Below are 14,134 nucleotides of genomic sequence, written 5' to 3'. Positions count from 1 at the left end.
TTCAACAACTAAGCGAGCAGTAATTTCGTTGCAATGTGGTGTTCTCGGTTTCGACCTGCGCATATAAAAGCCCCGAGATGCACAAGAAGGTCCTCCATTGTCCATAGACAACACATCCCTACAACATACTTCACATTACAATGTCTCCTCATTCATCGCTCCCAGTAGGTTCCAAGCTCTGGGTAAGCGTTGACCTATCCTTATCATTTGGAAAAGGACACCCACAGAAGCTAACCGCACGAAGCTTCTCGACTCAGGAACTCTGGATATCGACGCCTCGTATGTCCTCTCTGGTGCCAACGTCCCGAAAAGCAACCAACCGTCCCAGATCCATGACACTCGCCAATGTCTCATGATAGCTGCCCTCCTCTACCACCCAGACTTAGGCCTCATCCTCTTTGACACAGGCGCCTGCGAAGATATAATCAACTCCTGGGACAAAGAATTCCTGGAGTGTGTGCCTCGCACATGGGTGAAGGACATCCATTCGCTTCCAGCTGCAGTGAAGGCCACGGGGGCCGGAGACATCACGGATATCAAGGCAGTGGTGATGAGCCACTTACACTTAGACCACGCTGGCGGGCTGGAACATTTTTTTTTTTGGGGACAGGTGAGTAGTCTACTTCTCGGCCCTGCCTCATTCTAGACTACTAGATGTGGTCGAGGCATACACTCGCTCTCATAGCAAAGAAGTGCGAAAGTTTAACCTTTTCTATAGATGTAGAGATCTGGTGTCACGAAAAAGAACTCAAAAACGCCTTCTGGGCCTCGGCCACAGGCCACGATAGTGGACTGTTCCGGCCAGATTACTTACGGGCTGACCTACTGAACTGGAAGACGGTGTCCGAGCAGGTTGTTGAGCTCTGGTCCGGGGTCACGCTACATATGTGTCCGGGGCATACTGAGGGATTCCTGGTAGTTGAGCTCAAGTTTCAGGTGGCTGGGACTGTGGTGCTGACGGGGGACCTGTTCCATGTGAAAGAGAATTATGAGGATGGACAACCGCAGGGCTTTCTGATGAGGGACTATAATACGTGGCATCGGAGTAGGGATTACGTGAGAAGGCTGGTGCGGCAGACAAATGCGAAGGTTTGTCTTGGTCATGAGAAGAGTTATTTTGACAAGTTTGTCAAGAGTCCGGAGTATTTGGTTTAGTTAGGTGATGTGTGCTTTTAGTTAGAGGAGCGTAATAGATAACTATTGCTCTCGCCATTAGCAATCATCCGGTCATCGATGTACACATCACTAAGCCCGTAATTCCGAAAACACGTCTTCCCAAAACTTAAAGTCGCATGAAGGGAGAATTCTCAAGCCTGGAGACAGTAGTTTAACCCTCAATTCGTTGTATCTACCTCAATGGTTTCCGCTTTGTCAGCGGGGACGGGGTTCTAGTTAACTATCTAGTGACATTGTTTCGACAGCTATACGACCATTTGCCGAAAATGGGAAAAGATCACCAACGGACAGTCTCCGTGCCCTGCAAAGACGTGTGGATCGATCATCGTTTTGTGGTGATAGATATTGGGAATATTCTTGCTTTTCTCGAATCAGAATGTGAACTAGTATCTGCGGTATCGTATCGGCAGGCCTGTAATTCAAGCAACCTGTCTTACTGGACATCTGAAATGCTTGTGATAAGCAAACAACCTCTATTACATTATAATCTGGCTTCATCGATTATCCTGGAGGATAATCGGTCCTTCTCGTTAGATTCCCTATTCCTTCTCTCTCTTTTGAACAATCTATTTTACATAGTAAAACCTACCGCCACTACCCCACAATGAACAGTTGTAATGCCTGATATCAAACAGCATACCGACTCCACCCCCGAACCACAGGCCCGAACTTCCAGAGAATATAGGGCACAGGAGTCAAAATAGCACTGATAATCCCCAAAATAGTCAATGTCCAATGCACCCCCATGTTATGATAGAATGGGACGCCGACTACAGTCATACCCCCAGCGACACAATAGCGCGAGGAAGTCATGAACCCCAGCGCAGATGCAGCATAGACCTCGTAGGTGTCGATGATGTACATATAGCTGGAAATAAAGATGCAGATACTACCGAAGCCGAAGAACGCTGAGCCGACGATTGGGGACCATACTGAGATAGATGGCTGGATTTTGCAATAAGTTAGCATCTGTTGTATATTACCGTGGAGAAGAATTGGGACTTGTTGGGGATGACATATGCAACTCACATAGTCCGTCCACCCCATCCAGAAAAGACTCAAGGTCATTGCCGGAGCACCCATCATGGCGTACCAGAGTCTATCTTCTGGTTGGATTGTGCTTGGTTTCTCAGAGACGTTGGTTTCATTGGCCATTTCAGATACCTCTCCATCTCCCTTCAGCCCTCGCTTCCGATGGCTTCGATATATCTATGGTACGATCAAACCCGTCAGCAGGATTCCGACGTACATAGCGACCCAAACGACGTTTGTCAGTCCCTGGGACATACCGTGTACGTCTGTGAAGATATCGGCATACCCGACAAAAAAGGCGAAAAGTACAATATACAGCACCGTCAGATACAACGAGAGTACAAGGACGATCGGCTCCCGGATTGGTAGAGTGAACTGCCGAACGCAGGCGCGTCTAATCCGAGACAAAAGTGGAGTCTGGTCAAGATCCAGCTTTGACAGGTACCGAGGATCGCCTGTTAATTGCCGTAGGTGCTTAGATTTCCACCGCAGGAGTAGTGGACCATATGTCTCTGGTTGTACAAGAACAATAAGGGATAAGACAAGGCCGGCCATAATGAGCACAATCCAGTCAGTCCAGCGATACGAGATTGACCCCGAACCCATGTAAGATGCAATAACCGGGGCCAGGATGGCACCGCCGTATGAAAGAATTGCATAGACTGGAAAGGCCAATGTCTTCTCTTTTGAATCCCAGATATCCGCCACCGTACCGCCAGCACATGTCAGGGGCGGACAGCCACATACACCCGCTAAGAAGCGAAATGCCAGCTTGGCTCCGGTGTTTGGGGATAGCCCGGAGCCCATGACGAAGATCATGAAGAGGGATGTGGAAACTAGGTAGACAGCGTTGCGGCCCAGGATCTCTGATAGAGGTCCTGAGATTAATGATCCGGTAGCGAAGCCGAGGAGGAATATCCCGACGAAAAGTGCGGCTACGACTTCACTGACCCCATAGTCGGCGGTGCTTTGTGGCACAACTGCCGATTCGATCGACGACGAAGCGCTGACTACAAATGCCAGGCTAGTAACGATCAATGTTGCTGCTACTCGTGTGGCGAGCGAAAGTTGTCGTGGACTCAGCGGGTCTTTACTGCTTTCCCAGTCGACAAAAAAGATATGAGAGAGCTCTTCCCGGCTATTGGGGTTGTCGATCAGGCTAATTCCTGGGATCGGGGGTGGTCGAGATGGGCGTCGCTGCAGTGAGCTTCCTGAACCTGCTTGGCCAATGGAATCGTGGATCCATTGAGGGAAGTCGTGTAATTGTTTGCGGACTGAGTCCCGAATGGCACGATATTGAAAGTATGCCTGCATTCTGGTCATGTGAGGGCAAGCGCGTAGGAGGGCGCATTTAGTAACGAGTGGCCGTGAAGAAGAAGAAGGGGTAGAAATTGAGCTTTTACAGCTTAAAATAGGGGCGAGCCTAGATCGACTAAGGATTTCGGTCCCATGTCAACAGGACTAAGCGTGATCCTTGATTATCATCGGGCGTACTGGAACTAATCGGGGACTTGAACCGTATTTCCGTCCTGCCAGGGACTGCGTTGCATATCCAATACCCACTATGGGTGGAACTTGAAAACATCCAGGGTATGGAATGCAATAGCGGAAAAGCGAAAAGCATAGAGATTACAATACTAAGTCATAGCGTCTGGGGCACTAAAGCAGCTGTAACTAACGAAATTGTCTCTTCTTACTGGTCTATAGTTTGCTGGATTGCAAAGTATTGCTGCCAGATGACTACATTTCTTTCCATTCCATTTCGGAAATATTACCAAGCCACAAACTCTCCATTTGCATTGACAAATGAGCCCGACGTGGACGAGCGGTCCGCTCTCTCAATCTGTAATGGCATTAGTTGTCTTGTAATTGTAATGGCTGCCAATTGTTGCGATCACCTGAGTAATGATTCCACTAACGCACTCCTCAAGCGTCACCGGAGCTTGTTCCATTCCATAGTGCTTCGCCGCACGATCACCCAAGTCTGTTTGAACGAGCCTTATAGCCATGTTAGCCTGCTAACTCTCAAGCTTATAGTGGAATGAATGATCTGCACCTACCCAGGGTCTATAGACAAGGTAGTCAAATGCTCGTATTCAGCATGGATCTTTCTGACCAGAAAATTTCCAGCCGCCTTCGACATTCCATATGGCCCGGTAAGGGTAAACATGTTGCCAATCCCACCAATGCTAGCCAGAAGAGTAGAAATATAAATAAACTTCGGAGTCTTAGCGTTCTGCAGCAGAGGAGCTACAGCCTTGAAAAGCCGGAGAGGCCCCAGGGTATTGACTTCAAAGTTGGAGAGCACGTCCTGCTCTGTAGATTCCACAACAGGGCCCCAGTGATCGCAAATTCCCGCATTTGCAATTGCAATGTCAATGTGATTAAGGTTCTGCGTCCGAATTTCGGATGTGGCTGCCGTAGCGCTAACCGGATCGTCGGCTATGAGCTTTACAACAATTAGGTGGGATTTATCGCCCTTTTGGAGGATAGTGAGCTCCTTTGCTTTTGGGGATGTGGTGTCCCGCACAGTTGCGATGACTGTAGTCCTGGGCTGGGCGAGATAATGTGCCACAAGTCCTTTGCCGATGCCTACACCGGGTTAGCTGCAGCTCGCGAGAACAGGATATCGCTTACCTCGACTGGCGCCAGTAACTAGTATAACCTGGCTCATATTAGGCTATGATATCCTCCAGGCAATGCTGCGATTTTGAAGTTGACTTTTTGGACAATGTATTGTTCTCAGAAAAGTGTTCGAGTCGATAATACAGGGGGTATTTATTGCTCGCGGAGTGAAGCCGACTAGGGTTCGGTAGGTAAATACTTCCGCAACATGATTCCACGTCGACTTGCATATTCTAGTCCTGTCCTTGTGAAGCTATAGCCGAAATTCCGAGCTGAATCAGGATTGGTTATGGGGTTAACTAAATCAGTGGTGTTTGTGCGCATGTCTCTCGTTTCGGCTTCTGTGCCGCTACCGGTGTCCGATGGTCAAGCCAGCGTAGTGGAGCACATCAAAAGATTAGTATTCGATATGCTGCATGCTATCTAGAGGAAGATGTTACCATTTAAGCTCGATAAATCCTAACTTCATGTGGTCTAGATCCAAAACAAAACCCTTAAAATCAAAGACTAGGTCTCTAGTCGCCGATTACTAAGCGGAGTCGATCTTGGCTGGCCGAATTCACCTGACATCATTGACCCGCGCAAATAATTCGAGGTTGGTGTTCAACTAGTTTTCTGTCTCTAGGAGTGCTTGAAGGTGATGCAGAGATGGCTCATCAGAAGCCAAAGCGAAGGGCATGCGACAGCTGTTTCAAGAAGAAGGTACGTGCAGGTGCAGCCGGCTGGTTGTTCCACGATGTCCCCCCTTAACCAACTATATGATCTATCTAGATTCGTTGTGATGCCAGTTTCCCACAATGCGATTGGTGCAAGCACCATAATCTGGCCTGTACCTACAATAGACTTCGGGGTTCAACATACGTTAGGTATGGAGCTGCCGTCTGACATTGGGTCTTATCAAGAATCCTCGGCTAAACCCCGTGTCCGTAGCCAGGTGGCTTCCCCATCACCCGGACCTGATGTCGATTCTGGTGGGTTATACCTCCAGGGTGTATCATCGGAAAAAGACTGAATAGATGCTACTAGATCGACCGGCACTATCCGCCTTTCCATCCATAGCAGAGGGGATAGAACCCCCGAGACACGCAAACACATTTCTGAACAATGTCACTTATTTCACAGGGTACCACATCTTCCCTGAGGAAGGCCAGAAATGGATTGAAACACAGGTAGGGGAAAGCATCGAATTCGACAAACTGTTCGCTCTCGAACTCCAATGGTTCCAGCCGCTCCGTTTCTTTGCTGACTCTGCGACGCACCCCTCTCCACTCCCATCCCTTCCTCCAAGACCCGTCCTTGAACGGCACATCCTAGTGTATAGCTCTTCCTTTCAGAGTCTAGTGTTTCCTGTAGTCAGCAAGTCCACATTTTGCAGGACATTAGATCTCGCCTACAGTCCCATCCCATCTCCAGGCTCTGCTAGCGCAAAATCTTGCGTATATTCATTCCTGGCCCTTGTGTCTCTGTTTGGCTTTGATGACGCTAGCCATGATTGCATGGATTGCCGATCTTGTGCGTTGGCAGCACAGAGCTTTATGGCCTCGGTAATGGAGGAAATGACGGTTGACGGGCTCCAATCCCTAATAATGCTAGTCTGTATAGGTCTGATCCATGGCTACAGTTCCACAACTGATCACTCGCCAGGTTCAACTCCAATACTTCTTGGGTGACCTGCGCTCTGCAGGTGTTACTCTGTCAATAGCCACACGGCTTCTATATGCACTGGGTGCTCATATATTACCCACTAAGGCCACCCCCTCTCGCGCCCCTGTCTATGATAAGAGCGACATCAGATGCCACCTGCGAGATCTATTCTGGCTCTGCTATTCATTCGACAAGGATATATGCATCAGGACAGGCCAACCACCATCTTTAAACGACACGCACTGCGACTTGAGTCTGCCCGATGATTATGTGCAGCTGCAAAACATCAACCTCCAGCACGACATGCCTCCTGTCAATGACAACACTATTCCTCTCTATCCTTGGGATCTTCGTTTGTCTATGCTAAAATCCAGAATATATGAGGGCCTTTATTCAGCAGTCTCTCTCTATCAGAGTGCATCTCAGTTGCTATCGAGTATCCGAGCTCTAGATGAAACATTAGAGCAATGGAGGGTGTCCCTTCCCTCGGATTTTCGGCCCACGCTGTATTTTTCTGACGACACACACATCAGTGCCAATGTGAATACCCAGGCGGTGATGCTCAGGTTAGCATACTATCACTGCGTCACCTCAATCCACCAAGCAGCAAACCGCTATCGCAACTCAGCCTTGGACCCCGCAGGTACATGGCTGAGCGGCATAACTTCTAGCATTAATCTGTCTATCACTGCCAGTCGGTCAACGCTGTCTTATCTCAAGAGAGTGCTGCCCATTATAAAGGGGAAATGTTTCTGGTACGTCATCAGAGAACATACATCATGCTGGAAGGATCTGACCTCTCCTGAATTATAGGATCATACTATTCTACGCTATCACCGCAGTGTTGACTCTCTTTTGCGATACCATCTCTGACCCGCATGGCCCTGATGTACATCACAATGTCGAGCTATTGCAAGATGTTCCTGGGTTAATCCATCGCGTCCCTGTCCGACACCTAGCACTTGGGGAACTCACTCACCTGCAGTATTTGAACGGATTTACTACGGAGCTTGCTGCCATTTGTGTGCGCGCCACATCGAAGGCGCGAAGGGGATAGGAGCTCACAACCATAGACCCAAAATTCAGCATAGAGCTACTGCTTTTGAAAATGTTATGCCTGTTCCATATATAATACACTATTGATACATGCACTCAAGATCCACTGCTCAAACGTCCTCTTCGACGATCAATAGCTGACCTATAGTCAACCACCAAGCACCCGAGCACTAAACCATGCAATGGCTCACACCTGCCTCAACCAACAACTTGCAGTACTGAAAGTGCAACCACACGATTGGCGGTGGGAAAAGATCCCCTGTCAGTCGCTCTACGCCATTGTAGAATATATTCTTCAGCCGGAATTCTACCACCCCTTTATCTGTATCGACGTTGGTAGAAACCTCAGATAGATTTTCCATCTCACGGCGAAGTTCCGGGTTCGTTGAAGGAGACTCGGCCCCCCACATGATGATTGATCTGGGATTCTTTGCAACCACCTTGAAGTGATCGGTCACTATCGTTCCTGTATAGGTCTTCAGCATGAATGTTGAACCAATAAGAGCTTGTAAAAATTAAACCCCCTACCTTCTTCATAGGTACTGCTCAGCAGTTGATTCTTATCCCACAACATTGACTTCGCATTTCCCTCATTCTGGCCAACCAAAGCTAGGATATTTCGCTGGATGGAGTATCCTGCATATCAAGCGTTAGCAACGTCTCGCAACATTGATATCACAAACAATTGCATATAGCAGCACTATAGAAATCAATAATAATAGTAGCTAACTCACCATAACCACCCCACACACCAGCACAAAACCTCTCCGTCAACTTAGAACCACCTCGGAGCGCATCTTCCACCAAATCCGGCGGTATCTGAGACACTGGCACTTTCCGCACACACGAATCGTTCAGCGATGGATGGTTCCCTGGGTTGAACTTCTTGAAGTACTCGCTCTGAAATAAGGCATCATTCTCGGGCCCGAAAGGCTCGAAGTAGCATTTACCCGTCCAGAACTGCCAGCCTCCGACGCCCGCTAGCGACGCGGCAGCTGAGAACTTGCAGAGGGTTATTAGTCGTGACTGCGTTAGCTTGGTGAACTGCATCATGCGTGCGGGTGAGCGGGTTTGGGGCGGGAAGGAGATGGGGAGGAGATGGGAAGAATTTCAGAGAAGAATTGGTCTAGAGATAGTAACATTGCAGATCTTCTTCGGTAGCAGATCCGTGCATTTAACGTGGGAGGGTTTTTGACTGTATCCATCCCTCTCCATTTGGATTTAGTAGAAGGGGCACACTGGTTCCCGATTACTCAGCGGGGTCACGCTCATCTAGGTGGCGGAGTTACAATCTGTGGAGAATCGCTTTCTATTGATGAAGCATGGATTGCACATCCTATTATAAGTTATTGCTAATTGTTAGTCACTGTTGGTAATCAACGAGGACCGTATCGGATTGATATTTCGTCTTGGACGTGTAGGTGTGCACTCTTGGCATCGGCATCTTCATGTTCTAGGGCTGTCTACTGCTTCAGCCAATTGAATGTATGGGTTCAGAGAGTTGTCTCTGCAAGATTCAAACGCTCACAGTAAGAGATTCAACTCGTCTCTACGTAATCCAGAGTCAATACGTTCCGAACAAAACAAAAGCTACCAAAATCGCAGCGCCAACAGATCAGTCATCTACCCAGTAGTCTCAGTGTCAAAGTCCGTCCTATTTGTCTCTAATCAGGGAAGGCAGCCCACGATCCCCTGAATCTCATCCGGATGAAACCACATACCAAAATACCTAGCCAGCGCATCGACTCGATCCACCTTCTTCACAATCTTGAATACAAACGTAGTCTCTCCTCCAGAGACCTTCTTGACTTAAGTCGAATGCGGACGACAAGAAGGGTAAATAACGAATGCTCAAGGAGCGTAGCAAAACGCGTGAGGAAGGAAGCAAGTACGCGAAGGAAGAAACATGTGAGAAAGCTTAGAAATGTATCTTTCACTATCCTAAAAAACGGAGCACAAACACCGGCAGACTCTATATAAACCTGAGAACGCATGATACCACCATAACCCCAGCATAAGCCGGATCAACCTTGCGAACTTACGGATGCTCAACACTAGAATCTATCTCAAACAGACACAGCCGCAACTAGGTACATCTTAAAAACAGTGGTGGTAAAACACCCTTATAACCCCAATCATCATCAGACTCCTCTTCTTCCGGAGCCACTTCGAGCAGTTCGGCAAGCTTGAGTTCGCCACAATTGAGCCAACCCTTATATGCCTCCAATTCTGAAGCAAGAAGCGCAGGATCATTCTGGCTTCTAGTTCGGAAAGGGCAGTGCATTTTCATGTTGCGTGGAGTAACAAGAGCAGACAACAGAATCCGCAAGGAACCAAGCAAGGGACACACGATGCTTTCCCGAGGGAGTTCCGCTCTCCCTCATCACCACCGTCAGAGAGCACGAGCGCACGCTTGGAACCCTTAGATATAACATAAACCTTAGCGGGCTCGATCTTCCCTTGGTCGTTCTCATTCAGTATGGCACACGTACATACGAAGTGCTGTGTAAACCAGAGTGTCCGACTCTGACTAGTGAAATTATTCATCATGGCAAAGTCTTCCTGTAGGAACTCAACCTCGGAGAAGAAGTATTGGGGAATTCAGTGCCTTTTGAGAATTTTTTCCTGGTCCTGTAGACCCGGAATTTCTGTGTCTGGTGGAGACAGCGCACGAAACATGACATACTTGCGCTGGTTGATATCGGAACCAAATCCCAACTGCCCAGGCTCTATCTCATGAATAGTCTTCGAACCGAGACCGTCTTTGGCTAGCAGGCTCTTCAATGGTGTCAAGTCTTTAGGAATCTTGAACCCGGAAACACGTAGATTTTCTCTAGCGACCTTAGACACCTTAGGTGCCTTTCGTCTCTCGGTCATCTCCGAAACTATATGAGTGAGATTATCATTAAACTTCGAAATATCATGACCTCGTTGGAGTCAAACAAACGGGTACCATTCATGTCCCCGCGTAGCGCGCTTATCGAGATGCAGACGACGTACATCCGACCCAACCCGCCAACCCCGCACGCAAGGCTGTCCATTCGTCCGTACTCGAGGCAGCAGCAGGCCTTGCTTTTGTTGAAGGATTGACAGAGTTATCATCAACAGAGACCTTGGCAGAAACGTTGACAGCAGAAAACGTACTAGCCGAAAAGCGAGCACCATGGCTGGAGATAAAGTTAGAGACATGCATGTTGCTATTGTCGGTGGGTTCAATCAACATATGTCTTGACCTCATATCACTCACGATGACCGATTCTAGGTGCCGGCATTGGAGGCCTTGCGCTCGCCATGGGCCTGTATAGACAGGGTGTGCCATTCACGGTCTACGAAGAAGAATCTCAATATTCCACTGTTGGGTAGGTTTTCGCTCTGCTCTCCATCGGATAGACATTCGGCTCGTCTTTCTGACGGGTCAAAGCGCTGGCATAGGATTTGGGACCAATGGTGACTTGGCCTTGGACATGATCCAAGAGGGCTTTCTTCCTAAATTCGAGCGCTTCTGCATAGGTAACAAGCCTAAAGATGCACAGAATATCTACTTTGAAGGGATGCTTCTCAGGGAGGGTCTTGGTAAGTATCTTTTACCCTATGGTAAATTACTAAGTAGTCTGCTGACTGTAAATCACCGCAGGGCTTACAGAGCCCTGGTACGGCAAGTCATCGTGGGGTCATCCGGATTACATTCGCAGAGCTGTCTGTTTTCTCTATGTACACACTATCAAAGCTGAGCCACGCTAATGCTAACTTAGGCACATCGGAATGATGTCCTCCAAGCCATGACCAGCTTCATACCGATTGAGAAAGTCCGTTTCAGCAAGCGCTTAACAAATATCGAACAGTATTCAAACAAGGTGGTCTTACACTTCGCGGATGGCGACACCTCGGAGGCAAGTATCCTGGTTGGTGCAGACGGCATCAAAAGCGTTGTGAGGAAGCATGTCCTATCACCAACGTACCCCAGCCAGGTCGATCCAGTCTACGCTGGCTCGTACTGCTACCGCGGCGTGATACCCATTGCTGAAGGCCAGGAGATCTTCGGCAACCTGACTGACGTAGCGAAGATGTACCTCGGTGAGAAACGCTGTTGTGTTCATTATCTGATATCGGGTGGAGAGGTATGTCCGACTTGTTTAGTAGATCAACCGCATAGCCCAGTTACACTAACCTATTCCTCTTCTGGAAAACCAGGAACTCAACTTCCTCCTCTGCGTAGCGGACAACAAGCCCTGGGAGCTGTCCAACGCAGTCACCCAAAAAGTGACCTACGAGACAATGATGTCCGACTTCAATGACCCGAACATCGACGACCGCTTCCGTCGACTCCTCCACAAAGCAAAACCAATCCGATGGGGCCTCTTCCACCACCGCTATACCTCAACATACTACCGTGATCGCGTCGTCCTGCTAGGCGATAGTGCCCATGCTTCGCTGCCTTTCCAGGCTGCCGGTGCTGGCCAGGGACTGGAGGATGCATTAGTCCTCTCCAACGTGCTCGCTAAGATCTTCCTTCATGCTCCGGATGGTGAGCTTTTGTATCCGTATATCTGTGCCGGGTTTGCTGGGTATGATGCCGTAAGGAGGCCTAGGGCACAAAGACAGCTGGAACGGGCACATGAGATGGCGATGATGCTTTACTATGAGCATCCGGAGACGGGGGCAGATATGCATAAGGTGTTGGAGAAGTTGCAAGCTGGGTGGTTTGAGTGGTTGTGGTTTCATGATTTGGGTAAGGATGTACGGGAGGCGGGGAGGGGAGTGGATGAGATTATAGAACGGAGTGGAGGTCGGTGTAGAATTTAGCAGGCTGGGTAAATTGAATGGGATGGGTGTCAAGGAAGAATAAGACTTGATTAAGCGACTTTCAGAAGCAATTAAGTTCCATGCCTGCTATGTGTGCGTAGTAATGAGCTCAATCTATATCACACTGATGACTGCTCAATAATTGAGCTGGTTACCACCAGCGAGTCATTTCTCTCATATGTACAATTTCTCATTCAAGTGACTTTCTCTCTGCAGCTGACGTACTTCGTGCTCTGATGCCCTCAGAAGTTCATGTATGAGGACATAGTATGTACATCTAGTGTTTCCTCAGAAACTCCGGGATATCACGCTCAGCCGGAGGACTCTTGATGAACACGCTGACTTCATCACGGAAAGTGGCTTCCCAATCATCGCCATGCAAGGACATCCAACCCAATTTGCGGCTTAGTATAGCCTTCGTCCGAGCGCTACAAGAAAAGTAGGTCAGTATCTTTTCGTCCACTTACATGTCATCATTCTGAAAGAAAGGGACTGCTCAAACTCACTTAGAAGCATACCCCAGCTCAGCTGTAGAGACACCGCCAAACACCAACTTCTCTGCCGCTTCCTCGAGACTAATCTCCTTCACATGGGAGGAGGGCAATACACCCAGCTCATAAGCAGCAGTAGCCAAACGCTTCGAGAACTCTCGGTGCGTATGCTCGCCTGTTTCGCAGAAGTAGATGCCCTTCCTGCCCGATGGGATCGTAGCACCAGTGCAGATCTGCTTTAGTAACACGATAAACAAGCCGACCAGGTCTCTGATGTGAACATGGCTCCATACGGTGTTTCCTTGCTCTATACCGCTAACGATACCGGAGCTCAGTGCGTCCGCAATCATGGATAGGAGCTGCATCGAGTACCGATTGAAGGGGCCGGTGCCTTGGCCGAAGATGGTCGGCGCCATGATAAGATATGTGGCTACACCGACGGCCTCGCCGGTCTCGATGACAGCGATGTCGGCGGCGCGTGGGGGATGAGTCTCTCGAGACTCGCGGTACTTTTCGAGAGTAGATGTCTTCTTCGTCGGTGAGGAGATGTGTGTCGGTGTATTCGTCCGTGTGGGGCCGCACTTAGATTGAGTGTCCCGGAGATTTGGAGATAGTGGGCTGGATGGCCGGTTCTGGCCTTGCGGGTGCCTTGGCCTGTGATTGGGGCTTTTGCGGAGGGGGTGTGCCAGCCTACGCCGGCGTGGATGATGACTGCGACTGGGGTCTGTGAGTACATTATATGATAGAGAAAGGTGAATATAGGTATGGATTACATTTGGATTACTTTGTATGAGCTTCGGTCCCTTCAGGACCCAACATAGCTCCTTCCAATCGATCAAGTCACTAGTCCAAGGGCTTCCCAGCAGCTGTCTAGGATTACACTATAACACCTTTTCCGAATACGCGGCCCCTTCACATCAGAGTCTTATATTCCATCTCTAAAAACGCCTAACATTATGGCAATCTCATTGGAGATGCAGTTGGGTGTTTTGCGGATTCCCACAGCCCCTGCGTTATCCGAATGCACTTGCATCCCATGAGCAGAGCCAAAGCCTACTCATCATCAAGTCCCTCTCTTAAACCCACAGTCATTCCTCGCGCACCGGAACACAAAGACACGACCACCCTCAATCTGCCGACGAGAGATCTCCTGGCAGTGACACAAAGGGTTCCCCTCTCGGATGCCTTCCCAGTCATCGAAGACCATGCTGTTGCAAGATCGGCAGAAATAACGCCATCTGTCCCTATTGCCATGATTGTCGCTGCTCGTTTGGCGACGAGACATTTGAACGCCGCAACAGTCGGGC

At 49.0% G+C, this 14,134-nt stretch overlaps 8 protein-coding genes across 8 annotated transcripts; 3 read left to right on the top strand and 5 right to left on the bottom strand.

Moving 5' to 3' along the window:
• Positions 1-140: 140 nt before the first annotated feature.
• An02g01110 (uncharacterized protein) lies at positions 141-1,155 on the top strand (the record flags this gene model as incomplete). Its single annotated transcript, XM_059746047.1, has 3 exons — positions 141-182; positions 245-610; positions 691-1,155. 3 exons carry the CDS (start codon positions 141-143, stop codon positions 1,153-1,155), a joined length of 873 nt encoding a protein of 290 aa, XP_059605988.1.
• Positions 1,156-1,657: 502 nt separating this feature from the next.
• On the bottom strand, positions 1,658-3,531 carry An02g01100 (uncharacterized protein; the record flags this gene model as incomplete). Its single annotated transcript, XM_001399212.3, has 4 exons — positions 1,658-1,742; positions 1,817-2,121; positions 2,206-2,374; positions 2,426-3,531. The coding sequence occupies 4 exons, from the start codon at positions 3,529-3,531 to the stop codon at positions 1,658-1,660; spliced, it is 1,665 nt and encodes a 554-aa protein (XP_001399249.3).
• Positions 3,532-3,979: 448 nt separating this feature from the next.
• Positions 3,980-4,882, bottom strand: An02g01090 (uncharacterized protein; the record flags this gene model as incomplete). Its single annotated transcript, XM_059746046.1, has 4 exons — positions 3,980-4,051; positions 4,128-4,206; positions 4,269-4,800; positions 4,846-4,882. The coding sequence occupies 4 exons, from the start codon at positions 4,880-4,882 to the stop codon at positions 3,980-3,982; spliced, it is 720 nt and encodes a 239-aa protein (XP_059605987.1).
• A 687-nt stretch (positions 4,883-5,569) lies between these two features.
• Positions 5,570-7,534, top strand: An02g01080 (uncharacterized protein; the record flags this gene model as incomplete). Its single annotated transcript, XM_059746045.1, has 4 exons — positions 5,570-5,804; positions 5,860-6,345; positions 6,455-7,232; positions 7,291-7,534. The coding sequence occupies 4 exons, from the start codon at positions 5,570-5,572 to the stop codon at positions 7,532-7,534; spliced, it is 1,743 nt and encodes a 580-aa protein (XP_059605986.1).
• A 109-nt stretch (positions 7,535-7,643) lies between these two features.
• Positions 7,644-8,583, bottom strand: An02g01070 (uncharacterized protein; the record flags this gene model as incomplete). Its single annotated transcript, XM_001399209.3, has 4 exons — positions 7,644-7,675; positions 7,727-7,999; positions 8,062-8,169; positions 8,268-8,583. 4 exons carry the CDS (start codon positions 8,581-8,583, stop codon positions 7,644-7,646), a joined length of 729 nt encoding a protein of 242 aa, XP_001399246.3.
• Positions 8,584-9,619: 1,036 nt separating this feature from the next.
• On the bottom strand, positions 9,620-10,410 carry An02g01060 (uncharacterized protein; the record flags this gene model as incomplete). Its single annotated transcript, XM_059746044.1, has 4 exons — positions 9,620-9,794; positions 9,884-9,992; positions 10,026-10,063; positions 10,220-10,410. 4 exons carry the CDS (start codon positions 10,408-10,410, stop codon positions 9,620-9,622), a joined length of 513 nt encoding a protein of 170 aa, XP_059605985.1.
• Positions 10,411-10,696: 286 nt separating this feature from the next.
• On the top strand, positions 10,697-12,336 carry An02g01050 (uncharacterized protein; the record flags this gene model as incomplete). Its single annotated transcript, XM_059746042.1, has 6 exons — positions 10,697-10,739; positions 10,811-10,892; positions 10,955-11,106; positions 11,168-11,229; positions 11,286-11,651; positions 11,725-12,336. The coding sequence occupies 6 exons, from the start codon at positions 10,697-10,699 to the stop codon at positions 12,334-12,336; spliced, it is 1,317 nt and encodes a 438-aa protein (XP_059605984.1).
• Positions 12,337-12,613: 277 nt separating this feature from the next.
• Positions 12,614-14,081, bottom strand: An02g01040 (uncharacterized protein; the record flags this gene model as incomplete). Its single annotated transcript, XM_059746041.1, has 4 exons — positions 12,614-12,764; positions 12,843-13,551; positions 13,612-13,693; positions 13,914-14,081. 4 exons carry the CDS (start codon positions 14,079-14,081, stop codon positions 12,614-12,616), a joined length of 1,110 nt encoding a protein of 369 aa, XP_059605983.1.
• Positions 14,082-14,134: the final 53 nt, after the last annotated feature.

The sequence above is a fragment of the Aspergillus niger genome (assembly GCF_000002855.4).
Source record: "Aspergillus niger supercontig An02".
NCBI classification, from domain to species: Eukaryota; Fungi; Ascomycota; class Eurotiomycetes; order Eurotiales; family Aspergillaceae; genus Aspergillus; species Aspergillus niger.
The sequence above is the reverse complement of the archived record's forward strand: the minus strand, read 5'-3'. Positions and strand labels throughout refer to the sequence as shown.